This window comes from Loxodonta africana, chromosome 13 (genome assembly GCF_030014295.1).
Source record: "Loxodonta africana isolate mLoxAfr1 chromosome 13, mLoxAfr1.hap2, whole genome shotgun sequence".
NCBI lineage: Eukaryota > Metazoa > Chordata > Mammalia > Proboscidea > Elephantidae > Loxodonta > Loxodonta africana.
In genome coordinates, this window is record NC_087354.1 from 52319931 (window position 1) to 52346967 (window position 27037).

The window sequence follows — 27037 nt, forward strand, 5'->3', positions numbered from 1 at the left end:
AAAAGTGTTCCCAGATCTTAACAGCAATGGTGCAGATGACCTTCTAACTATGTTTCTTTCACAGGCATTCATTTCCAAAGCCAACGCCTGGCTTGTGATTTGGCTTTCCTAGCAGAGTCAACCCCCTTGGCTTGCCTCCCCTCTGCTGACTCCGATAAAAGCAACAATATTTTGCTGTGTTCATCAGAGAAGGTAAAATCTGAGTATGGGCTTTCAGACAGGTTAACGCAACATTTCCATTTTCGTGATTTAACTCTCTAAATCATAACTAGTAAGATTCATTTCTGAAAGAACTAGCATTACGACAAAGCGTTCTGCCATAAAAACTGGATTTAAAATGATAAATTTCATTTAAATATGGACACAAAATTAAAGATGACAGACGAACTTCTCATTTACCTCCTCTTCCTTCTAAAACCTCACTAAAATGATAAGAAAGGAATAAAACAGACAGAAGCTCATAAGGATAACGAGAATATGTGAGGCAACCAAAACAGACAAAAGGTTTCAACTCGTTTTGGGAAGTCAGGATGAAGCTAGAGGAGGTGACAACCTTGACAGTGTACAGGAAGCTACAACCTGATGGCCAGCAAAAGAGAGGGGAGGAGGTTCTGGGCTCAGGGACACCCGGCACAGCAGAGGGCAAGGGTAAGGACGGTACCGAAAACCACGGAATCATGGAGCGTCCTGAACCGTGATGTCAGCACATCAGCTGCCAGGTGTACGTCTGTCCACAGGAGGAAGGCTGAAAAATTGAAGGGTGCCAGAAAAAATGCTCCATACAGACTTCTGGTATCTTCCTGCAAAGAGAAAAGTGTGTGCCACCTGACCTCACAGTGAAGACCACTGGGAAATAAGTTCCACCCTCTTACAGAGCTTTTTAGGGCCTCACTCTTATGTAAACAGACAGCCAAGGATAAAACAGACTCTTGAAGAAAATGTCTAAAAGAATTAATTATAAAAAGAGGGACCCCGAGGAAACAGAAACAATGCATGGGGCACAGACAATCTTCGAGGGGGAAAAACCTCCAAACAGCTGGAGCGATAAAGAGAAGATACTGCAAAACAACAGGGTGTATTAAAAAAAAGGAATGGTCTGAAAATGAGAAAAAGGTCTTGAAAATTAAAAATACGATAAATGAAACAAAATTCAATAGAAGGAGTAGAAAAGAAAATCAAGGAAATATCCCAGAAATGAGAACCCAAAGGCAAAGAAATAAAAAGATAAGAAAATTAGATGTTCCACCAGGCGGTTCAACGCTCAATTTTAGGAGTCCCAGAAAGAACAAACAAATTAGGGGACGTAAAGGGTTCTGTCAAATTTACAACACAGAAAACTTTTTTTAACTTAAGGATGTGAGTCTTTAGATTGAAAGGTCCCTTGAGTAGTACCCATCACAGTAAAAGAAAAAAATACCCATGCCAAGACTCATCATTTTGAAATTTCCGAACAGCAAGGATAAAAGGAACATTCTAAAAGCATCCCAGTAAAAAATATATAAACAAAAGGAACGGTAATCAGGGAGACAGCAGGCTCCTCAACAGCAACCCTGGAAGCCAGGAAGCAGTGCCTTCAGACTTCTAAGGGAAATGAATTTCTACCTAATACTCTACACTCAGCCAAGCAATCAAGTAGCAAGGTACATACAATAAAAACATCTGACCTGCAAGGGGTCAAACCTTTACCTCCCATGAGAAGGGATGATATATTTCAGCAAAAGAATGGCATAAGCAAGAAAGAGAAAGACACGGAATCCAGGAAACGGGAGACAGGAGAGACCAGTGAAGAGAATCGCAGGATAAAAACTGTCTCGTAGCCCCGGGGAGCAATCAGTTGAAACAGGAGCAAGAGGACAGAGGACTCTGAGAAGCAGGTTTTCTGAAAAAAAGTGGGACTAAGAAATCAATCTGTTTAAGCACTTGGAAAATTTTACAGACATTTGACAAATATATATGTACATCTCAAAGAAGCTGTGTAGGAGGTAAACAGCAATTAGGTAAAAAAAAAAAAAAAAGAGGCAATTATTAACTCAAGGAAAAATAAAATGTTGAACAAGAAAGAAAAAGTAATCACCATATTAACCCAAATTGGTGATCTTATATAGGGAAAGGGAGAGCAGGGCAGAGGAGAAGGCTGGAATAAGCACCAGTGTTCTCATTTACCACAGCAAGATGCCAGCGGATAACGTCTAAACTCAATAAATTAAGGAAGAGCAGTGTATTACTTAGAAGTACGCAGATAAATATGAGAGAGAGCTAAATAAAGCTAAGAGCAGTTGTCCCTGGACCAGGAGAGTTGAGGTTGCGGGAAAAGAGCCTGCTGTTTCAGGTTAAGCCCTTTGGTACTACTTAGCTGTGTGTAAGTATCACTTTTCTGAAAACATGACTTACTCTTCAAAAGGTAAAGTGATTCAACAGTCATATCAATTCATGAAACTGCCCAAACCGTTTTTTTTTTAGTTATAAAAAAAGGGTGTATCTAAAATCTGTCACACAGTATAAAACTTACAATAGCAGTTTATCAGTGGAGGCCAGGCACTTAGAGGCCCCTCTGTACTGCCAGTCCATTTGCAGAGCTAATAGTATGTGTCCTCTACTAGCCAAAGTAATTTCAAAGCTGGTCAAAACATGTCATCTATATGTTAACAGACCCAGATACCTACAGAGCCAGAAAAGAGAGGGCAGCTGGCCCTGCTGACTTCCCACATGGAGGCAAATTCCCATCCAGAAGGCTGGTCCCCCCACTGGCTCAAGTATTTTATTTTTAAATGGATTTCTGAAATCAGTTTTCCAACATCAGATGGAAACAACGTATGTGAAATGACATTCTCAAAACTATAATGCACTAAACAAATTTGTTATTATTCCTTCTATTATAAACTCAGACTTGTTCAGACTTACTTTGGAGAAACACCCCTAATGAAGCAATTTACGCTGTATCTACCCTCCAGTCTTTATTTAAATACTGGAACTGTGCCCTCTACCTTCCAAAGGAGGAAAAAGGGGAGTGGGGGAAGGTGCAACACCACTGAAGCCAAAGCAAATTACTAAAGGAGTCGGAATGGGCCATTTCTGCCTTTGGAAGAACAGACACAAGTAGCTACAGAAAAATCACCAAGAGTTTATACTGCTTCAAAAATAACTTCTCCTATGAAGCTAATTATCTCATGGCAAAAATCATAAGACTTATCAGAGAGAATGGAGAATGAACACAAAAACCACGAATCACTTAAGAAAAATTCTGACATCTATTTAATATATTTACATAGCAAGATCTGATGCAATTCCATGCTCTTGCCAGGAACCTGAGTGAGCACATACATGGTTAAACAGTAGTGGCATCTTCAAAAAAAGTCAATCAAGTCATAAATGTAAACATCACACAACTATTGTTTCAGAACAACAGTAAATAGGCAATATAAGAAAACACAGACTGATCTATTTATTTATGGGAGCCCTCCATCCTCCAAATAAATAAAAAATTAAGAGGCTTAGGAAGCTATTATATCAAAGACTTTATTCGGCGAACAATAGGTTTTACATTCGTACTGTACGATTCTCTTCTTAGTTTTTTGTGATTATGTAATAAAGGCTAACACTAAGGCACGAGGTCAAAAAAAAAATCACATTTGTAGTAATTACTGGTGTGCTGGGAAACTCTATCCTTATATAAAAAAAAATTATAATCTGGTTTATTTATGAAGAAACAGAAAAAATACATAAACTGGGCATATAGTTATACTCTGCTTAAAGGGCTGCAACCCGTTACTATCCAGTCATTTCCAACTCAAAGCAGGACCCTACAAGGCAGAGCAAGACTGTGCCATAGGGTTTCCAAGGCTGTAAATCTTTATGGAAGCAGACTGTCACATCTTTCTCCCGCCTTAAAGGGCTAGACACCCAACATTCCAGAAAAGAGGCACCTGCAAACCCTAAAATTAACTATGTATTAAAAAAAAAAAAGTTGTTCTATTTAACAAAGGCCAAGAGTTATTTCTTTTTTTATAACCAACAACACAATTTTCAAATTTGAAAAACCCCACAAAAGCCTGAAAATATATTTTTTAAATGAGGCTAAAGACTACATACAAACGCAACACTCAAAATGGCTAAAATGAACCTGACGTAGTTAAGCTCCATGCATTAAATTCCCATGGCGTGAATGTTCAGCTCTGGCAGTAACTTCATATAAATAAAGGGCAACTTGAGCCCTTCAGTTGTCGAAGGGTGATTTTTCCAGTGTTAAAGCATCTCGCTATTAACATCCAAAATAATTTGAACGGGAAAAGAGAGTTTCAATTAAGTTAAGGGGTATTCTACCGTATGAAACTAAAATAAAAAATTACAGCCGATGTAAAAATGGCACAAGGGTGGCGTCTCACCTCCTCTCACTTCGCAAGACGGAAGGAGAATCAAGATCAGCAGCCCAAGGCTGATTCCTACAAGTGGAGCTCAGACGCACCTCCTATGTCCAACCTTTTTACCAATTCTGACACCAGCCGTCCCTTCCACGGCACTTTCTACAACTCTGCTGGGTTCGATAATCCATTGTAATGGCCACACAGAACTCACAGACCATACCCACCATTATGGGGTTTACTAGGGAAGGAACAGGTTACAATTCAGGTTGAGGCATGCTGAGAATACAGTTCTTCCAACAGGACAACCTCTTCTCAGCTGTGCCTGAGGGCAGGTCTCTCTCTGGTCCCTGGCCTCTGCCCTATTCGTGGGAGTATTACAAAGCTCTTTAGCTCTGCCGATAAGTGCCCAGGGGCATCCCACTCCACAAGGAAGCCTCCTGCCTGAAGGCACCAAGCTCTAGCTCTGGGGCTGGCAAATCTAGCTCCAGCCAGTGCCCAGAGGCACCCTACTCCGCCAATAAGACTCCTGCCCGGAGGCGCTCAACTTTCTCACTCCACGGACCAGGAAGGCAACCATGCCATCTCCTGTTGCTGTTTTTCTGCTGCCATTTCTCACTGTCCTCAGTGTCACAGCTCTCTCTCTTGGTCTCCTGGTTCCAGGAGCTTCTCAGCGCAAGGAGCCTGGGTCCAAAGGATGTGCTCCACTCCTGGCTCTTCTTCCTTGATGGTGGTGGTGAGGTCCTCCATGCTTGCCTCTGGGATGGCTCATTTTAAGCCTAGCAGGATGGCAAAATTGATCAATCCCTCATTAGGGCTCCATATACCTTATTTGCATGGTTCCACTCAAACGCTGTATGTGAGTCACAAAGACTATGGCTAGAAGAGCCACAGTAAGTATTTCATTGGACCACAGTCAATCAAAACATAAGTGCCAGCCCCACAAGTCCCAAGGTTATACAGAAGTTCTTTTTCAAAATGCTTTTTAAAATGTCTAATGTCATATCTGCCACTTCTGAGTGGCTCAACTGGTTAGTTAAGCTAACTGAGAGGCTGGTGGTTCAAGTCCACCCCAAGGTGCCTGAGAAGGCCTGATGGTCCACTTCTGAAAAATCAGCTATTGAAAACCCTGTGGAGCCCAGTTCTACTCTGACACACATGGAGTCGTCATGAGTCAGAGCTGATGCAATGGCAACTGGTTTGGTTTTAATACCATATTAGAACATTTTTCTAACATGTTACTTTTATTCTGGGAAACAGTCAATCACAGAAATTTATATTGCCTACAAATTTCAGCATGATCTTCGAAAACTCTGATGAAACTATTATTACCATCCCAACATTGCACAACAAATGTTCAAAACAAAGAAAGGCATGGTAATCTATTATTTAAAAAAAAAAAAAACCAACAACTGAGAATGCACAGTAAAGACAAGAATATAAAGAAGCTAAAACAGTAACTTCTATAATCATTTACAGTAAGTTTTGTAATCACTCAAAATAAAACTGCAGGAATATGACAGTTAACTGCCGTCCTGCCCTTCCTGGTGGTTAAGATGGAGTAAAAGTAGTTCACAAAATTAAGAGTCTTCGGAGGCGGGGGGCGGGGGGGCACGAATACACAGACAAGCAGATTTCTACAAGGCTGTCTTAAACCCAGCTGGAACAGACAAAGCAAAGATATCGGGACTGAATGTCTACTCCAGAGTAGAAAAAAGCTACGCCATCCTAAGGCAGATCACAAAATCTGAAGACAAAATCCAGTTGGTTAGTGATATCTGTTAAAAGATACAATCTAGTGCATTTTAAGAATAAATTCTCAATTCTTGCCTCAAAAGGGTCTTGTAAATTTTAATTCGCTAGCATTTATTAATTGTGAAGCATTTGGCTAACACAAACACTTAAGACAATGGCAAACTTCATTTTTCAACGTCCACTGTTCTTAATCTCCACAATAGTTTTCAAAATCTGAAATAACCTTCCTAAATTCATCTGGATTTTAGACATCTGTAAACAGCCCACATATATACTTTTCAGGGTATCTGAAGAGACAGGAAAATCTGTTTTAAGCTCTGCAGTTTAAAGACCATAATTAACTTTTACAGGAAATACAACTGAAAAATCTTAGAATGTAACTACATGGCAGCAACAAAGCATGTAGCAAAGATCCAAATCAAAATGCCCTCCCTTAAGAATTCTCTCCCTTCCCCATCCACCCCACAGTAAACCACCTGCAGGAAGAATCTCTGCCAGAAATAAAATGAAAAGGGGGGGGGGGCAACTGCAACAAGAGAAGCACGGGTCAAAAACACCAAAAAGCTACCTACATTTTATCCCTAACTACGTTGAGGAGGCTGATTTAATGCACGTGCTAAAGTACGGTCAGCCCTCTGTATCCGTGGGTTCCAAATCCTTGGATTCAAACAACGAGTCAAAAATATTCAGGAAAAAAAAAAGACTTTCTTCCTTGCCATTACGCCCTAACAATACAGTATAACAACTGTTTACATAGCACTTACATTGTATCAGGTATTATAAGTAATCTAGAGATGGTTTTAAGTATACGGGAGGATGTGCGCAGGTTACATGCAAATATTACGTCATTTTACGTAAGGGACTTGGGCATCTTGGGATTTTCGTATCCGGCAGGGTCCTGTATGTAAATCATGGGTAACTAGGGATGGCTGGATGTAAATTTCAACCTTCAAAAAACGTAGATCTGAGATGTAAGGAAGTTAAGACGTCACAAAGTGTTGAAATGTTGGAAAATAGTTGTTTTCCAATTGTACTACCAATTCCTTGTTCCAACTTGCCTATACTGTAATCAATAAACAAACCTAACCACATGTCACTGAGTCAGCTCAAGACAACCCCACGGGTGTTAGAGTATAACTGTGCTCCACAGGGTTTTCAATGGCTCATTTTTCAGAAGTAGCTCACCAAGCCTTTTTGTGAGGTGCCTCCGGATAAACACAAACCTCCAATCTTTCGGTTGGCAACCAAACACATTAACCATTTGCACCACTTGAGAATGTGGAGCTTAAAATTAAAACTTCGTGTCAAAATTTTTCGAAAGAATTATTTCAATTATGTTGACTTTTTTATCATTGAAATGATCATGTATTAAGTTACCAGAATACAAAATAAAAATCCTGCTTTTAAAAAGGCAACCTAAAAAGTATGATTTGAATGGTATTTAAATTGAATGGTATTTGAGTTTAAGCTCTGGGGTATCTCTAATGCCAACAGCAACTTGAGCAACTCTCTTAATCTTTGCCTCCGTTTCACAATCTGTAAAACAGGAAGAACTACATGGAAGAGTAGTTAATTAAATTTGTCAGGATTAAATGCTAGCAAACTACTCTGAAGTTACTCTATGTTGTTCTCAGCACTCCTACTACTCGGAGCACGAATAGATGAGAAAACATCTGGAATTACTAGATACTAACATCTGCAGACTCAAAGCAGTTAAAAGATGATCTTTATTTACAAGTGTCTAAGCCAAAATTCATTCAACAACCACAGAAGAGTTCAGCATACAATTGAAATGAGCAATTTTTAGGTAAATTTCCTTTTAGTCAGAAATACACCTACTCTTATCTACATTCTCAAAACAGACTATTACACACAAATCTCAGAACGCCTTGCAAGGGGGTGGCACAAGACATTCTAGGTGAGACGCACAAGCTGCGACTGTTGTTAATGCTATTCTCAGCATTCTAAACTGTCAATCAAGACAAGCTTCATCATAAACATACCTCAAAAAGAACTAGCCCCCACTGAGAACCTAAACAGGGTATTAATAAACATAAAACACCAAAATATATTAAACAATATCTATTTTCCACTTCAACATTGATAAGCTACCAACTAATTCTACTGTTGAACAGAAAACCTGCACATACATAGGTTGTAAACTGCAGCTTAATCAAAGGACTAATTTTTTTAAAAGGAAGGAAAAAAGCATAAATCAGGCTAGAAAGGGGGGGGGAAGCTCAAAAAGAAACAAACAAAGCAGGTAAAGGGGAGATACACACGTAAGTTATTCCCCACACATGTCAGTTACTCCCCAACGGAAGAGGGATTCGATTCAATTTTAAAACAGGAATTTAAACGACTTACTGAGCTACAAACTAAATTACTCACGGGTATGCTCACTGAGCTACAAACACTATAAAAACACCAGTACTTCTAAACCTAGTTTGAAGGATCCGAAATTAATCTATGGCATTCCAGCTGAGAATGAAATCGCATAAATTTCAACAAGGAAGAGGTAGGATATCCCGAAACCTGAGGTGAACGTTCTAAAAGCCAAGACTGAAGAGAAGGAATTATTTTGAGGACAACTCAACATAACTCAGCGAACCAAAGAGTCTGACCTCTTCCCCACAACCGCCATCCCTTCTGCTGCTTCGGCCATGAAGGGTGGTGTCCTTTGCATATTACTAAGTATACTATTTGGAAAATAATTTCTGAGCCATGTGTCAAAACTTCTTCAAAACAACAAATGCTAGATTTCAGCCTCTTCAAACACTCACATGGAGCACATACTAAATTCTGGGTCCTTCATATGCACAACCAATTATTTACAGACTCTGGAAAGAAAGAAACTGAGGCAGCTTTAAGTTTGGGGGCTGGGAGGCAGAAATACTGCCAGAAAGACTTAAGCTTAGATACTTTACAAAAATAAAAAAAAAAGCTTAATTTCTTCAAAAAGCTATATAAAATTCAAATACTAATATTCAGAATATGAAAAGTTTATCATCTGCCCACTGATTTTAACTGCCTCATTCAATTTGGTGATAAAATGTCCACCTACCTATCTATAACACAGAACATCAAAAGAATACCACTCTATAGATGATCATTTGCTCACAATCCAGCCAAAGTTTACCAACTAAAACGCTGGGAGTAAGGACTGGTGCAGACATTTTGGGTGAAGCTCCCTTACTATGCATTTATTTCCAACAGAAAGTTAATAACCATCCCAGCCATGATCTACATGGAAGAAAGTTCCTTCAATCATTAAGCAAATATTTACTGAGTGCCCTATTAAGTGCTTAATAAATACTCCATCGAGCGGTACTAAAAAGGAGTAAATGCATTTGATCTAACAACGAACAAATCCCTGATTCTTTCTAGAAAATTCAGTCTCCTGAGCAAACAAGACTCTTCTCTAGGTGTAGGCTGTGAGAGAAACACAATACAAAACATCCCATGATTCCATCAAGGTGATTTCTCACCTCTATCACAAGCTGATCAGTCCATCACAAATTTATTACCACTGACAAAGGACCAGTAATCAGCACCTCATCCCACTGAACAAATCTTTTATAAAAGGGTTTCTCTCCAACATCCACTCAAAACTGCAGAACATTTACCTCACCCACATCTACCTTCCTGGGTAGAGTAACATGAGGGCTAGTGTGGATTGGAAAAAGACACCCTCAACTCTTTGGAGAATTAACAGGAAAAATTCTCATGCCTATGCTATTAAAATGTCTCCAACTTAACTGATTAAATAAATAACCCAAACCTCTGAAATTCAAAAGCTTGGCGTAATAGCATTGGGTCTTTGGCTTTCCTTAGTTATTAAAAACATTTGTGTTTACCCCCTTAGACTATTGCCCTGGGATACCCTTTAAGCTTGGAACTCGTAGTCACCTGTAAATCAAAAGACAGCGTGGCTCATAAAATAAATAATACCACCTGTGAGTACGGTGCTTCTCTAAACAATCTAAATGAAACCTAATGTCAGCATTTACCCTAGACCAAAGGTGAGAAGGTAATGGGGACAAGGAAGCTAGATTAATGGAAACAGAACAACCAGAATGGAAATGGGATGAGAACGCCGACATACTGTGAAAAGTGTAGCCAATGTCACTGAATAATATGTATAGAAATTGTTAAACAAGAAGCTAATTTGCTATGTAAATTTTTACCAAAAACACAATAATTTTTTTTTTTTTTTAAGGTGTGTTCAGGGTATCTTCTTCAACAATTTGTGTTCTCTGTATTTTGCTACTGGTTCAACTCTTTTGCCCACAAAAATAAGGTATACCCAAGTCTCCTGTTTCTGAAAATAACATCTGGTATGTACACATAAGAAAAGGCTTGAGAGAATTTCCTAGTTTTTATTTAAAACTTTTTCATTTAAAACTAGAATGCCTTTAGCAAAGATTAAACATAAATCATCTTTTACCTTATAAGGAGATTGCTATTTTCAACATTTACCTTAAACCATAACATGGATTTATCTTGTAACCAACTAGCTTCCTGTAGCTCACCAACTAGACTGTAACTTTTTTGAAAGCAAGGGACTAGTGGATCCCATGATCTGTTTCCCAGCAAACACATTTCAAAAACTCTGCCAGTCTCTCGTTAGCTGCTGTCATAGCTGAGTCAGCCCCTGCCTCATGGAGACCCCATAAACACTGCTAGCCTTACAACCAGAAAGATTTCTCTAAAATTTTAAAGCTATTTTGATAAGAACAGGTTTGTACTTAATACCAATGGCTTCTCAAAGTGTGTCTAAGACCCTCCTGGGGTATCCGTGAGGTCAAAACTGTTTTCATAAATAATACTAAGATGTTACTTTTATTGCCCACGCTCCTTCTCTCACAAGGATGTGTGGGGTTTTCCAGAGGCTATGAGATCTCAACTGACTGAAAGGGCTGGCAGATAGGGGAATACAGCTGACTTCTATCAAGCCACATAACAGAAAGAGTTGCAAAAATGTAAAATAATACCACTCTTCTCACTGAGTCTCAGTGGTGCAGTGGCTAAAACAACTGCTAACTGAAAGGTCAGTGATTCGAAACCACCCGCCGCCCTGTGGGAGACAGATGTGGCAGTTTGCCCCCGGAGAGATTTACAGCCTCAGAAACCCTGTGGGGTCGCCGTGAGTCGGAACTGACTCAACAGCAGTGGGTTTGGTTTTTGGTTTCTCATTAAATTTTTTTTGTTTTGGAAAACACAGTACTTTTACATAAATTGTTATTTATGTTAACAGAATTTACAATTGTTATTTGTAAATGAATTATTACACATTTTTTTTAATTTCTCAGTTTTAATTCCTAGTATGGTAAATAAATATCAATAGATATAAGCCACACAACCAAAGACTCTCTGGGTTCTCCATAATTATGTTTAGGAGTATAACGGGTCCTGAGAACAAAAAGTCTGAAGCCCCTGTAGTACACAATTACATAAGGCAGTACCTTCCACAGATGAGAGACTCAGGTTTATTCTGAAGTATAATTAACTTCTGACACCCCCTAATCTCATTGAGTAATATCTCCCCGTAAAGCAGAATTCAGCAAAACTGAGCTTGCCGCAGGCCCCACTGAAGGGGCTTTAGATATTTATACATTTAGAGTCTTCTTTACAAAGGTGTTCTGACCTATATAACACCACCTATATTTTTTTATTACTTGAATAGTGTATAAGATTTTCTCCAAGTTTTCAGAAAAGTTATCTGGTTCATCATATAGCAAGGTGTATATAAGTTTTTATGTGAGAGACTGACTTGATTTGTAAACTTTCACTTAAAGCACAATAAAAAATTAAAAAAAAAAAAAATTACCTGGTTCATCCTAACAGCAACCTGTGAAGTAAATGTAAGGTATTATTTATTTATTTACAGATGACATAATGAAATATATACTCTGAGCTACCTGTCCAAGGATGTACTGCCATACACCCTAGGATGCTGGTCTTTTGCCATTTGCTTGGCTACCTTAAGGCTGCCTCATGCTGTTGTAACTGTAAGCTCCCAGAGAAAACAAGGTAAAGGCATTACTTTTATCATCCTGATGCCAAAATAGGGATCCCGCCCACCCCCACACACCTTAATAAGAACGTAACCAGACTCAATACCCAGTCACAGCATTATTCAAAACATTAGCGGCCTTTTTAGTCCCCTATCAAAAAAAAGAAGAAATCCAAGAGTGTTGGAGAACAAATACCAGAACATACAACACTCCAAGGTGATGAGGTAGATTAGGACTCACGGATTTACTAATCATTTAATCACTGAAACAACAGGCAGGCAAGAAAAAGATCAAGCTCAATACAATGACACTAGATTATACCAACAAATACATGCCAATATGTTAAAATGGGAGGCCCACGTGAAATGGGTCCAATTCACACAGTGTGGACAGAAGAAATAACCCTCACAAAGTTGAGAAACTAGATGTATTGGTTCCACAAATCCAAGCAAGTGGCTAGAACCACCCCTGCTAACCTACGTCAGAGGCAAAGTTTGTGGCAAGATACAAAACAGGCCATCCTAGCTCCTGGATAAAAATTACCCCTCCTTTAGGGCTAAACACACTCCTTTGTTCATGTTATCTGCACAAGTCTCTCAGTTATGCTCCACTTTAACTTATTAAGTCCCTCAAGGATGCTCAATCTTCTGCATCTCTTTTCCACAGTCAAGTGGACTCCCTGACTCGTGGAGGCAAGGCTGACTCACAACAGGATATGGGCCACTTGCATAACTCTTTTCCTTTTTTAGATGCATGTGCCCAGTGAAGCCATTTTTAAGTTTGATGTGATTTTACATAGGAAAAGCCAGGAGTGTGGTAACTGTCCATTTTTTTCCTATATGTGATTTACGGCGGGATCAGCAAGCGCGATTTTATTACTCCTCACAAGGGATGCCTTTCCTAGTGTTTACTTCGGTCATTCCTCTTTACCTCAAAATCTTTTTTTGGGAAAAGCAAATGAAAAGTTACAGCTCCAGCTACCGTTAATGCGTCACCAATTTGTAAAGCAATTTTATACACCTTCTTCCTCGTTCCATCCTCAACCCTTCACTGTTGAGGGTACATTTATAGGTCAGAACTAATATCTGCAAATGTCTGCACCCTCGCAAAGAATTGCAATACGGCACTGAAAAACCAATTAACTGTTTGCTCTTGAAAGGCTTCGTGCAGAAAAAGCGATCCGACTTTACAAAGGCCGGCACGAGCACCAAACCTCTGTGAGCTCACCAAACCTCTGTGAGCTCCAGGAAATTGCAGTTACTGATGTTCCTTATCCCAGGGCACCTTTTTCTTTGCGCCGCTGTTTTTCTCCAAGGACATAACCACCTGTCAAAGTGGTATGGCGTTCTCCAAAACTACCTTCCCGGCTCCGGCCCACTAGGAGAAACGTCACACACCTAAATGGCATCAGGGCTGCTTTCGTCGATTTCTCCCAATGAACTTAAGACTTTTGAAACGCACACGGCAAATTTTACGCTATAACTCCATCTACCACTGACCATCTGTGAGCTAATAAACAAAGACTCTCGCTGCTGCACCAGGGCCCGACCAGGAAGTAATCAAAGCCGTGTGGCCGGCGCGATCCTAAGAAGTCGCCGGAGCAGACAATGAGCGGGCACCGGGGCTTCCAAAGGGACCGGCAGGAGGAGTTAAAAAGCCCGAGCTGGGCGAGCAGAAGCTTTACACAAACCCAGCCAGTGTCCGGGGCACGGCAGCGCGGGGCTCCTGCAACCATCCCAGACGGCCCCGAAGATCGCAAAGCCCGACTCCCGCCGCTCGTCCACAGCAGCTGCGGGCGCAGCCTCCGAGCCTGTCCGCAACCTTCGCCCTCGCCGGCTGACGAAAGCCCGGCCGCCCGCGCTGGGAGCGCCCGAGCCCGCGGAGGAGGAGAGGAAGCGCGGCCGGCGGCGGAGACGGGCCCGGGCGCCCCGCGCCAGACAAAGCTGCGCCCTGAGCGCGCTCGGCTCCGGCGGGGGGCGCACCTCGGGCCGCCACACGTGCGGCCGCTGCGCCGAGCCCGGCACGCTCCCGGCCCCGCCGCCACCAGCCAGCCGGCCGGCGAGAGCGCGCGGCCCCGGCGCCCAGGCGGGCGCGCCCGGCCCGGGGTCCCCGCCCGCCCGCCCCCGCGGCCTCCCCTCCGCCGGCCGGGCCGTCGGGCCGCGGGAAACAAAGGAGCCGCCGCGGCCGCCGCTCCCGCCCCTCCGCGGCCCGCCGGCCCCGCCGGCCCTCAGCCCCGGCCCGGGACGCCCGCCCGCCCGCCCGGGGCCCCTAGACGGCAGGCCTGGCGGAGCCGGGGCCTCGGGTGCGCAGCCGCGCCGGCCCGGACCGCACTCACCGCTGCAGCACCAGGACGACGGGGAGCCGTTGGGGAACTTGGCGGAGTCCGGAGCGATGCAGACGCTGGAGCCGAGGTGCGGACACTCCATGGCCACGAGGAGGACCGAGACTCCGGGGCCGGGCGACGTGGGGGCGGAGGGACTCGGGAGGCTCCGTCTGGGCTCGCTCCTCGCCGGGCGCTCGGCCGACGGCGGCTGCGTCCCGAGCCCTTGCGTCAAAGAAAGCAAGCGCTTCCGGGCGCCGGGTTTTCCCGGCCGCCGTTTCCCGGCGCGCCGCTCCGGAGAACGTGGGAGTCCTAGATCCGGGTTCTGCCGCTACCCCTCGGCTGGGGCTTCCGCCTTCCCAGGCCGGCCCCGCCCCGCCCGGCCCCGCCCCCACCAGGCCCCGCCCCCAGCCCGCCCCGCCCCCAGCCCCCCCCGCCGAGTGGGGTCGGGGCGAGCTGGCCGGCGGCCCACAGTCGGGCGGCGCACAGAGTTACTCCCCAAGTCCGCGGTCCCCCGCGCCTGCTGCCTCCCTGGCCCCAGGGAGGGTGGGGCGCCGAGCCGGGCACGGCGGTCCTGCCGGCTGCGTCTCCCGCCGCCGGGCGAGCGCCCCCAGGCCGAGAGGGCTGGCCCTGCGCGGTGTGGGGCGGCCTGACTGCACCGCGGCTCGGTGGTGGCAACCCGGCCAGGCGGCGGCGGGAGGAAGGGAATCACCCAGGCGGGCGGCCGGGCGGGCGGCACTTCGGCCCCGTGTTACACGCGAAGAAACCCGCCCAGAGAGGCCGAGGGCTGGCCCGGGCGGCCCAGCGGACTGGCGGGTCTCAGGGCGGCCGTGACTGCGGCCCTGACTGGGTGCTCGGCGCCCTGCGGCCCTGACTGGGTGCTCGGCGCCCTGCGGCCCTGACTGGGTGCTCGGTGCCCTGCGGCCCTGACTGGGTGCTTGGCGCCCTGCGACCCTGACTGCAGCCCTGACTGGGTGCTCGGCGCCCTGCGGCCCTGACTGCAGCCCTGACTGGGTGCTTGGCGCTCTGCGGCAGGTGCGGCCTGGCCCTGCGCCAGGGGCTGAGCACGGGGCCCCGCCAGCCACCTGGCTGCTGGGTGGCTGAGCCCAAAGGTGCGCCTAAGATCTGGGTTCCGACCCTGCCTGTGGATTCGCCGTTGGAGTTGCATTCCTCGTCCCCTGCTGGAAGCTTAAGTGAGATCCACATAACCTGAGTCTGCTACCTGAGCCCAGAAAAAAGAAAAAAACAGGAGATAAAAACAGAAGGGCTCTAATATTTGTTAAACACCCACAGCTATCACCAGCCGGGCGCTTTGCATACAATTACCTCGTTTAACCAGGCAACACCCTGCCCGCTGCTGTTACCGCCCCTTTCTACCGCTGGGAAAACCGAGTCTGTAACTGATCAGGGTCAGGATGGGATCTCTGCTGTCTGGCCTCTTTTTAGAAAGTCGCTGGGGGTAAAGTCCAAGCTTCAAGAGGCCGTTTGAACAGGGGTTACTTCCTAGGGAGCTAAAGACCTCTCTGGGGCACCGTCTTGGAGGCGTCCGGGGCAATTATAAATACTGCTTCAAAATTGGGGCTCCTTGTAAAACCCGGCGGAGGAGCAACCGGGCTAGGAGGCGAGCAGCGGCAGGGAGGAGGCTGATGTGGCAATCCTGCAGGCAGGGCGAGAGCAGGAAGGAAGGTCAGGAAATGATTAACCGGGCAGGGTAGTGGTTAGAGCGGGGCACCTCCCCGCAGTGCAGCCTTGGAACCCAGGGACGTCCCCTCGGTCACTTCTCCCACCCCTCCACTGCCCGCCCTCCCCCATGACTTGATTTCTTCCTCGCATTCCTTTCCCTAATGGTGTCCATCCACCTGGGGCTATCCTGGCGACCCTTTCCTCCAGTGAAAGGTCCCCTGTCGTTTTCCAAGTTTTGATTACTGTTGGAGGCTCGGTCCTCGGATTTTATGGCGGTAAGGAATTGTGGAAAGTGTGCCTGCTGTGGAAGCATGGGTTCAAATCCTGGTCTGCTGCCTACTTGATGGCTAACCGGTAGGCAGTAAGGAATTGTGGAAAGTGTGCCTGCTGTGGAAGCATGGGTTCAAATCCTGGTCTGCTGACTACTTGATGGCTAACCGGTAGCAAGTGTCCTTAGCCCCCCCAAGACTTTGGTTCATCTGTAAGATGGGAAAAATCATACTGATCTCACAAGACAGATGTTAGAATTCATGAGGATTGCCTGCTGGTAGTAGGTGGCCAATAAATGACAGGTTGTTGCTCTTGTTATTTAATGGCATAGGGTGAGAGCATAATTCCCTGGAAAGGAAGAGGATAAAGAGCATAGATTAACACCTGACGTTTGCTCAAGCTCTTCCACACCTTTCCTCCTATCGTCCTGTTCTCTTGTTAAGGCCTGACTTGAGCCAGACTTCTCAGCTCTCGCCGGAATACCTCCTCCAGTTAGTATCCACGTCCCCTGCATAGGCCATGGAGCACGCCCTGCCTTTTTCATGCTGGTAGGTGCTTGCTTCCTTCTTCAGCCTTTCAGAGATTCTGTTTCCTTATCCTCTAGACCTCAGCTTGAACACCACTTCCTCAGAGAAGCCTTTCCTGACCTTGCTGCACCCCCAGCTTCCCTCCACTCTTCATGCATGTGATTCTTTCTTTAATGTCTGCCTTCCACTTGTAGAAGGGTAGCAAACAAGTGTGTCTGGTTCCCCGCTCTCTCCCTAACCTAACCTGCAGAAGGACCATGGAGGGTGGCCAGTAGATAAGTGTTCAGTAAGTGAATGGATGAGGGAGTGAGTGATCAGCGAGCAGTGTCTACCATGTTCAGGAGCTTAGGAAGTAACCTATATACACCTAGTATTTGCTTCCTTGGAGGGGATCTCTAAATTTCCTTTCAGCTCTGAGTTTATGATTTTAATGGAACCAGGAAAGTAAAAGCACCTTGTAAATTGTAAGCTGTTCATTTGTTTTTTAGTTTTTATTAGTGGCTTCTCTCCAACTAATAAAAACTAAAAAAAAAACAAAAAAACTCGACGGCACTGGGTTTTTCTTTCTCTCCAACTAGAATGAAAACCCCTATGAGCAGGGGCTCTGGTTAGTGACTCCCTAGCTACAAGAGTCCCTGAGAGCAAAATATGACTGTCAGGGAGTTGGGCAAAATCAGAAAGGCCTTTCTGGAGCTTTCGCTAGAGTCCCCCCGGCCGAAAAAAAAAAAAAACACAGCGAACTTTCCAGTGTCTTTGAAAGTTTTCGTAATTAAGATTAAAAAAGAAGAAGAAGAAAAAGATAGAAACCGCAGTGAGTGTGTCATGGGGAAGACCACAGGGCACGCTGGGAAATCTGCTGTTCCAGTCCCTGTTTCTTCAGCTGCATTTCAGGGAACCTTGGCTTTCTTGTTCTTGGCCTGCATCACCTTGGCACTGAAGAGCCCTGACATATCAGTGCCGTAGTGATGATGCACCAGCCTCTTGTTCCGGTGTGAGGGGACGCCCGGCTGCCTGCCAGGGTGGAGAAAGGGGGGGGGCCGTGGGAGGGTGCTCTAGATGTCAACCTGCCCACGTGTTTTAAAAGTTTGTATTATTCAGAGGGGAGGAATGCACAATTTTTAAAAATAATTCGTTTTTGTTGAAAATGTACACAGCAAAACATACGCCAGTTCGCAATTCCTACATGTACAATTCAGCGACGTTGATTACATTCAAGTTGTGCAACCATTTTCACCCTCCTTTTCCGAATTGTTCCTCCCCCGTTAACCTAATCTCATTGCCCCCTAAGCTTCCTATCTAACCTTTCAAGTAGCTGTTGTCAATTTGATCCCATGTAGATGGAGCTCTTTAAAAGAGCAAAATCTCCAGGCAAACAGGAAGCCGCAATTTCGATCATACTGTCAAATGGTTCTCGTCTACACCTATCTATTTGCCTATCTATCTATACACACATATTCATATATATTTGAAGGGATGGGAAGAGTGGGGAAAGACATCTGTTGCCATTGGGATCATGATCAGGAAAGGTCTCAAGGTTGCTGCAACCTTCCTGTAGCCTTAAACTTGAGAATTCTGACAAAATTCTGAGGAAGCTATAGGTGCTGCTGCTTCATGGGGGAGGAGTAGGAGCTGGCCAGGTAGAAGGGAAACAGGTAGGGGAGGACACAGGTGTGAGGAAACATTTTTTCTATAATCAGAGAACTATTTAGGTTCTCTTTCTCTCTATATATATATAGTAAAAGTGACCAGGCCCTGGGGAAAACTAACTCTAGCCACCCGACTCGGACAAGGCTTATTGGAAATACCTAGAGGACTGGTTTAATTATAGTAGAAATTTTTCTAGGAGCAGAGCCTCCTTGGGAAACTAAAGTTAGATCAAAAGGAGGCTTGGTGAGTATTCAGAGTGTTGGTGGGAGGAGGGGGAGTGGGGGAAGCTGCCGCTCAGGGACTCTTCTATCACCTGGCTGAATTTTCCTAGCAGCACGTATCTGATACCTCCTCGCTTGTTTTCTCGTGTATTGTCAGTCTCCCCCATGAGAACAGAGCTTGCAGTCCTGTGCATTGCCTGATTCCAGCTCCTGGACTCCAGCCTGGTAGATGGCAGGCCCTGAGTAACTATTTGTTGAATGACTTAATAAATGAATGGTAGGGATGGACTTCATCCATGAGCTGTCTTCCCTACTCAGGAATGTTTGCAGTCATTCTCCCCAGTTTTTTTTTTTTTTCCATGCAGCCCTTTTGCATCATCTTACCCAGAGTTCCTCAGTGGTGCCCCATCTCTGCCAGGATAAAATAGAAGCCCCCTGCCTGGCATACATGAGCCATCACCATCACCTAGCATCTCTGTCACTGAAGCTTTTTTTTTTTTAATTGTTCCAGCAGAACCTAAATGGTTCTCTGAGTATGTAACAAATGCTTCCTCACGCCTGTGTCCTCCCCTACCTGTTTCCCTCCTACCTGGCCAGCTCCTACTCCTTCCCCGTGAAGCAGCAGCACCTATAGCTTCCCCAAGAAAGCCCTCCATCACTCACCCAAGCAGACTTCTAAGCCCCCTCCCATTCTGTCCCTGCAGCTTGTCACGTAGTGTCCTTATTTGTGTTTATGTATCAGTTCCCCTTGCGAGAAGGTGCTTTTCATCTGTGGACCCTCAGCCTCGGCTTCAGCAATAGCAGATACAGGCAGTGCCAGGTTAGGAATGTCTGACTTACGTACAACCCGTAGTTACGAACCAGCCCTGTAAAGCCTATTATATTAAAAATTCCGGGTACATACAATGGTTTGTAATTACAAACGGGTGCTACTTTGCAACGTGCATCAAATGTTTTTATTATTACTGTATGTTAAAGATGTTTCAGTGTATCTGGAAGTGTTTCTTTAATGGTTTTTTATGCATAGAAAGATACATCATGTACTAAGACAAACATTTGACTAACTAATGTTAGATACAAACTGTACCTAAGTGTTCGGACTTATATACAAATTCTATTTAAAGACAGACTTGGAATTGGAACTAGCTCATAATCTAGGGGCTGCTTGTATTAAAAATATATATACAGTCATGTGTCACTTAGCATCTACAAAACGTTCTGTGAAATAGGGCGTGATGTGATTTGGACCTCGTGCGAACATGTCTCAATCACGAGCAACAGCTTTTACTGATTTTCCACCTCTGTGTCATTTAATAACCTTTTGTTTCGCTTCCAGATCGATCCTTCTCCTTTGCCTTTTGCTGCTGCTCTCGCTAGCACTGTGTTTGCTACATTTGGAAGGCATGGTACACTTCACAGTAATATTTTCGAAAGAAAATTAAACAGAGAGAGAATGCTGCAACACTCAAGAGACGCTTGATACACAAGATTGGATACTGCTGCCTACAAGTCAAAGCATACACTGCTATATGGACTATTTTTTATCTGTAAGTAGGGAATGCTCACATTAAAATAACAAGAGGAAGTGCAGTACATACATCAGCTAGCAACGCAGGCATTTATTAGGCTGTCAAGACATACGTGTTATAGGTTATGTGTGTACTGTACCATTATATGCCTGCAGCACAGTCGCTTTGTATGCAAGAGGCATGAGATACACATGTTGTATTTGCGAAGCTGTTGTGTTCGCTACATTCAGTTACATCTACTACGTCCCATTCTTCGATTGGGATTTCTGAGCCCTTTTATACCCTCATGGGACCACGGATGTATATGTGGTCAGACATTGCCTGAACGGACGTTATGTGGCACGTGACTGTATTTGTTGATCTAATGTCCTTGGAAATGCCCCTTTTCAGACTGATTATACCCATAATTAAGTGTAATGGCCCCCTGGTTATGCAGAGAAAGTATTTCAACTACCTAAAAACAGAAACTTCCATTTATTTTTATCTCAACTAGGCACCAAATATTATGTTGCAAAACTAGCAACTGGTCTTTTATCAAAGATAGAGTTTCACCCCTCATACCCATGGTCAGCTGAATGAGTTTTCAGTATTACATGGAGGGAGGTTGCCGAAGTTCCTAATAGTGAGGAAGACTCTTAGAGACCACAGGATACAGAAGAGCCTTCTGACTAACTAAAGGATCATTTATGTTCAGAGCCATTTTTAATAATTATTACATCATCAACATCTTAATTTGCATTGCTTTTTTTTTTAACTTTTGAGTATTAAAATGTGCCTTCATATACATTTACAGAGGTGATGACCCATATTGCAGACACAGCACTGACAAAGCAGCAGAGCAGTGTGGCTGTAGCACCCAGCAACACTTTGATGGTGGACTAATCACTTCTGTCTCTGGGCCTCAGTATTCCCATCAGTAAAATCAGAGAGTTGGGCTAAATATCACCAAAGGTCTTTCCAGAGAGAGCATCCAATGATCCTGTGACTAGCTCACGGCCACCTAGTGACACAGGAAGAGGCAAGGTCGTCTTTGTATCCTGTGGCGGAGACTGCTAGCCTTTCACCCTAACTTGGTTTCCTGTTCCTCCTGAGTTCACTCTACAAGTCTCTCAGCTTCCCTTGTAGTTCGGCGCGGCCATGTTTTCATCAGTGGCTTCTGAGCAGAAATCACAAGGATCAGCTCCAGCTGGCGCGGTGGACAGCTGCCCTCGACAGAAATACTTCAGTGTCCAGTTTTGTTTATCAACACATAGAGGAAATGGGAGAAATATATTAGGCCAAGCCCAGAAAGAAATGTGGATCATTGAGGCTGCCAGTCTGCCTTTCTCTGTGTTTCCTCTTCAACCATTTGTTCATTCATGAATCTTGGCTGAGCTCCTGCCACCTGCCAGGCACTGAAGACACAGAGACTTGGAGCACAGAACTACACTGGTCCACCTCTATTGACATCTCTTCTACACGGTCAAGACGGAATATGTCGTGATACCACTCATTCCCCTGGGCTCACTGGATGCCTGATTGGACTTCAAAGTGAGTTTTAGTCAAACGTAGCTAGGCCAGGAGCTTTAAGCCTTTTAATTGTGCAAATGACCTCAGAGAGTAAAGGGCCTGGCTTGGTGCTTGTGTAGAGTACACTCTCAATAAATGTCCGTTTGTTTCCTTGAGAATTTGGCAAATAGGAAGAAGGGCTGGGAGATGAAGGCCTGAAATCATTGATTTTAGTAAGTCTAGATTTTTGCCCTTTTAAAGGGATCTGGGCCAGAGCATTTGTTCAAAAAACATCACTGATGCACTAGGTGCGTGGGATACAAAGTGAACAATACACAGCCTCATCCTCAAAGAGCCAAGGGAGAGGGCAAAAGACACAGACCAGCAAACAGGCAATTGCAACACAGAGTGATAAGCCGAGGAGAGGAAGTACAGGATGTTGCTTAGCCACAAGCGAGGGCAACTAGCCCTGGCTGGTGGGTGGGGTTAGGGTGGGGGTAGGAGATCAGGCAAGGCTTCCTGTAGGAAATGACATATGACCTGAGACTTGATTGACACTAGGAGTTAGCCAGGTAATGTGTCTGGAACGGACATAGTGTCCCAGGCAGAGGGAACAGTATCTGCAAAGGCTCAGAGAGGATCTGAGACTGCCAGTCTGGCTGGAGACTCATGTGCAAGGGAGGGAAGACTGAGCGTTGAGGCTGGCAAGGTAGGCAGAGGACAGATGGTAAAGGACTGCTGAAGGACTCTAACAGAGAGCTGCCAACACAGAGAAATCTGGGTCCCCAGGATTCTGGCATCTGTCAGGGTTTTACTTGGCCAGGTCCTAGGAGAAGGGGAAAGAGCACAGATGTAGAAAGAAGGGGCTATAAGACAGGATAAATAAAGGAGCTAACAACTGTTACCATTACCTGTTGCCATCAAGTCGATTCTGACTCACGGCGGCCCCAGGTGTTACATGTGTTGCAGAGCAGAACTGCTGCACAGGGTGTCCTTGGCTATAATCTTTACGGAAGCAGATCACCAGGCCTGTCTTCAGCAGTGTGGCAGGGTGGATTTAAACTGCCAACCTTTAGGTTAGTTGTTGTTGTTATTTGTCTTTGAGTTGATTCCAACTCGTGGTGACCCCATTTGTGCAGAGTAAAACTGCTCCGTAGGGTTTTCAAGGCTTTGATCTTTCAGAAGCAGATTGCCAGACCTGTCTTCCACGGCGCCTCTGGATGGGTTCGAACCCACCAACCTTTCGGCTAGTAGTCAAGTGCCTAACAGTGTGTACGCCACCCAGCGGCCTTCTAATAATTATTCAACATCTACAGATGTTCAACTTCATCAGTCATCTAGGAAATGCAAATTAAAACCACGGTGCATGCCTAGCTAGAAGCAAGTAGGGAGGGATTAGAATGTGGCCGTGACTCCACCCACCCTCATCACAAGCTGATCCCCCAGAGCCCATGCCCCTGAGGAGCTTACAACCCACTGCGAGGAAAAGGCCAAGATACTTTAAGAAGTAAAATTTTAGTGAGGCAAAGATACTGGGCTTAGAGAATGTCCACCTTCCATGTCTGCCTCCTCTTCTCTCCCAGCCTTAGTCTGACCTGACAGTTCAGCTATCCGGAATATTCAGATAGTTAGCCAGAAAACAGATTACTCAAATATCCAGAACATAGATTTTCACAGCCCCAGACCCTTCCAAGAGCCAACGAATTCACTGGGAAAAACAGGCTTTAGACCCAATCAGGCTGGAGTTCTGCCTCTGCCTCTGCCCCTGACCTGTCCCGAAAACCCTATGGGTCAGTTCAACTCTGCACACATGGGGTCACCACTAGTGGGAATTGACTCTGTGGCAACTACCAACAAGAAGCAGTGAAACGTGTACAGCACAGGTGAGCTTTGTATATGTGCAGGGTATCTCTGGAAGGATTCATATAAACCAGCCACAGTTGGCTCTGGGGAAGGAGACTGGGTGGGAGAAGGGAAAGGGAGAGAAGTTCACTGTACACCCTTTTGTTCCTTTTGAGTTTGTACTAAAAAAAATAAATAAGTAAATAACATTTTAAAAGTTTTTTAAAGCCTAACGTGATTTTGTGCTCAAAGCCATTTATATAACAGTGGGAGGGAGAGGTGGGTTTGACTCCCAGGTAGTCCTGTTTGTGTGTCCTAAACCAAGCTACCTACCTTCTCTGAAGGAGTCCCGGTAATACAATGCTTAAGTGCTCAGCTGCTAACTGAAGGGTCAGCAATTCGAACCCACCAGTGGCTTCACAGGAGAAAAGACCTGGCAATCTGCTCCCGTAAAGATTACAGCCTAGGGAACCCAGTCCTGCTCTGTCCTGCAGGGTTGCTGTGAGTCGGCATGGGTTAGACCACACAAAACAACAACAGACCTTCTCCGAGCCTCCTACTTGTTGCTGTTGAGTTGATTCCGACTCATGGTGACACCAAGTGCACAGAGTAGAACTGCTCCATAGGGTTTTCAAGCCTGTGGCTTTTCTGGAGCAGATCATCAAGCCTGTCTTCCGAGGTGCCGCTGGGTGGGTTTCAACTGCCAACCTTTCAGCTAGTAGTCAAGTGCTTAACTGTTTGTGCCACCCAGGGACCCTGAGCCGCCTACCACCTAGCTAAAATGGAGGTGATGATCCTCCATTGGTGGTTGTGAGGGTGATGGGTGAAACCTGGCAACACTTACAGAGGCTCTGTACGTGCCAAGCACTCTTCTGAACGTTTTCTGTGTGTTGTCTCATCCTCAGGGCGACCCTAGGGGAGGGACACTACTCTCCTCCTCCTCATTTCACAGATGAGAAAACTGAGGCCCAGAGAGGCTGAGGCACTTGCCCCTACCTCCACTCTGCTGCCTCTCAATAGAGAATTCTTAAATTTCAAACATTTTTCAGATTAAAAAAAAAAAGTCTCAGAGAGCAGAATGTCTCATTAGGGGGAGAGTAATTGGGAGTGTGTAGCAAGGTGTATGTGGGTTTTTGTGTGAGAGACTGACTTGATTTGTAAACTTTCACTTAAAGCACAATAAAAATTATTTAAAAAACAGAAGTCTCATGGCAGACTTTAGATATGGTGACAGGCTTTTGAGGGGAGTGTTGGTTAAGGAATCAGCAAAGCAGGTAAGGAGACGCAGCAAGCAAGAGAAAGAGAAGTCGATTTCTAATGAAGGTAAGGATTTTGCAGTCAGAGAAAGCAGTTGAATTGTAGCCTGCTTGTAAGCTTTTTTTTGTTTTACATTTGATTTTGATTTTTATAATTTATTTTATTTTTTGTTGAGAATGTACACAGCATAAATATTAATTTTAAATTTTGAATTATATATTGCAGGAGGACACCATGAGTTGTTCAGGACTTAGGGTCTCTAAAAACAGTAAGAGGCTGGAGCAAACTTTGAGGCAGGGCTGCTTCCACCATGTCTCTCAAACGCATCCTACACAGAGTTACCTTCCACTGTGTCACTGATTGTGCCTGTGATCGTTCTTGTTTTTGGTGTATGTGCTGTCGAGCTGATTCTGACTCACAGAGACTCTATAGGACAGAGTGGAACTGCCCCATAGGGTTTCCTAGGCTGTAAGCTTTACGGAAGCAGATCACCAGATCTTTTCTCGCAAGGAGCAGCTGGTAGGTTCAAACTGCCCACCTTTCAGTTAGCAGCCGAGCACTTAACCACTGTGGCACCGTAGAAGGTATTTTTATGGTTGACATCTTGATATTAACTTGTCTGTGGTCATTTACCTCTTTTTCATATAACTGAGTCAAAAAACAATTCTAGTGAATTGAATGCTGCAGGCAACTGAGTTCTCAAGTTCATTGAGCTTTTACTGAATTTTGGGGGGAAAAATTCACCTGCACTTCCTTAAAAAAGATTTTCACAGTCAGGGATGAGGCTGAATTTGTACGGGGTGAGAGCACTTACTTTGTCCTGGCTGAGCTGAATAGCCTCTCTTTCACGAAGTCCTTATCCCCTGCTAATGCGCAGGCCCTCCTCCGCCCCCAGGACTCTCTGTCCCCTGCAGCCCTGGACCCTCCTCATTTCCTGCTGGGCCCCCAGGAAATACCAAGAAACTCCCAGCTCCCACAGCCTTCAAGTGGCGCTAATGCTAGCCTGATAGGGAGCTACTAGAATGCTAGGGCCCACCCTCCTCTTTGTAGCCCCCTTAGCGTCCAGCCTGGCAGCAGGCAGCGCCCAAACAGGAGGACCATGCAAAGGCTTCAACCCCACTGCCAGTTCTCAGGGCAAACTCCCACCAGCTCCTTCCTGCCTGACCCCTAGCAGCCATTTTCAGCAGCTCCTGCTGCTCCCAGGAGCAAGCCCAGACCCTTCCATGGATCAGAGATCCCCCACACTTAATCCTGGCTGACCGGCCGGCCTTGCTTCTCCCTACAACCTTACAAGGCCTGGTTGCTGAGAAGATCTTGAATGCTCTCTACCTGGCTTCTCCCTCAAGCTGTTTCCTCTGCCTGTTTTACTCTGGCCTGTGCACATCCTCACATCTACCAAGGCCCAGGGAAAAGCCCATCTTCCAGAAGAAGTCTCCCCAGCACCCGTCTTTTCATATTCTGTCTATGCACACACACACTCACATACACGCACACACACACACTCTCACACACACACACCCACAGACACACACACACACACACTCACACACACACCCACACACACCCTAACACAGAGTGTCACAGTGGATTAATCTCCCTCCTTCATCCATATTCCTATCGGGTTCTGCCTGTATCTCTGAGATGGCACTTCTCTCTTTCTGCTTTGGAGTAAAGCTCTCCATGTTCTTCGTGTTCATACAACCTCCCGGGTTAGAAACTCTCATCCCTCCCCACCCCCCACCCCCAGTGCAAGAGCTACCCAGCCCTCATTCATCTGCATATTTACCAAAGTACCACTGGCCTCAGGGCATTGCACATAGTAGGTTCTCAGGAAATGTTTGGCACTTGAGTACTGTGACTTGGTGGACATAGCCTTAGCTTTGGCAATGCACAGAGCTGGGTTTGAGTGCCGTTCCACCTGCTAATAGCTGTGTGACCTTGGACAAGTGACCTACCGTCTCTGAACCTGCATTGTCTAAAACCTATAAAATAAGGGCTTTAATAGTGCCTACCCATCTTCAATCCACCCATAGGGAGCCCTGATGGTACAGTGGTTAAGTGATTGGCTGCTAACGGAGAGGTTGGCAGTTTAAGCCCACCAGCCGCTCTGTGGAAGAAAGATG

At 45.2% G+C, this 27037-nt stretch overlaps 1 protein-coding gene and 1 long non-coding RNA gene across 3 annotated transcripts in view; one reads left to right on the forward strand and one right to left on the reverse strand.

The window, feature by feature from the left end:
- Positions 1-14679, reverse strand: part of USP3 (ubiquitin specific peptidase 3) — an 87901-nt gene extending 73222 nt beyond the window's left edge. Inside the window, exon 1 of one of the 2 annotated variants that reach the window (XM_064267433.1) lies at positions 14466-14679. In XM_064267433.1, the coding sequence (XP_064123503.1) occupies positions 14466-14556 (91 nt within the window). In that variant the 5' untranslated portion in view covers positions 14557-14679. The remainder of the gene's footprint in view (positions 1-14465) is intronic. The other variant, XM_003418345.3, reaches the window with a different exon arrangement.
- Positions 14680-14941: 262 nt separating this feature from the next.
- Positions 14942-26611, forward strand: LOC104846707 (uncharacterized). The gene is made up of 3 exons (XR_002787754.2): positions 14942-19618; positions 20135-20345; positions 21121-26611. It is a non-coding gene; the product is annotated as an uncharacterized LOC104846707 (long non-coding RNA).
- Positions 26612-27037: the final 426 nt, after the last annotated feature.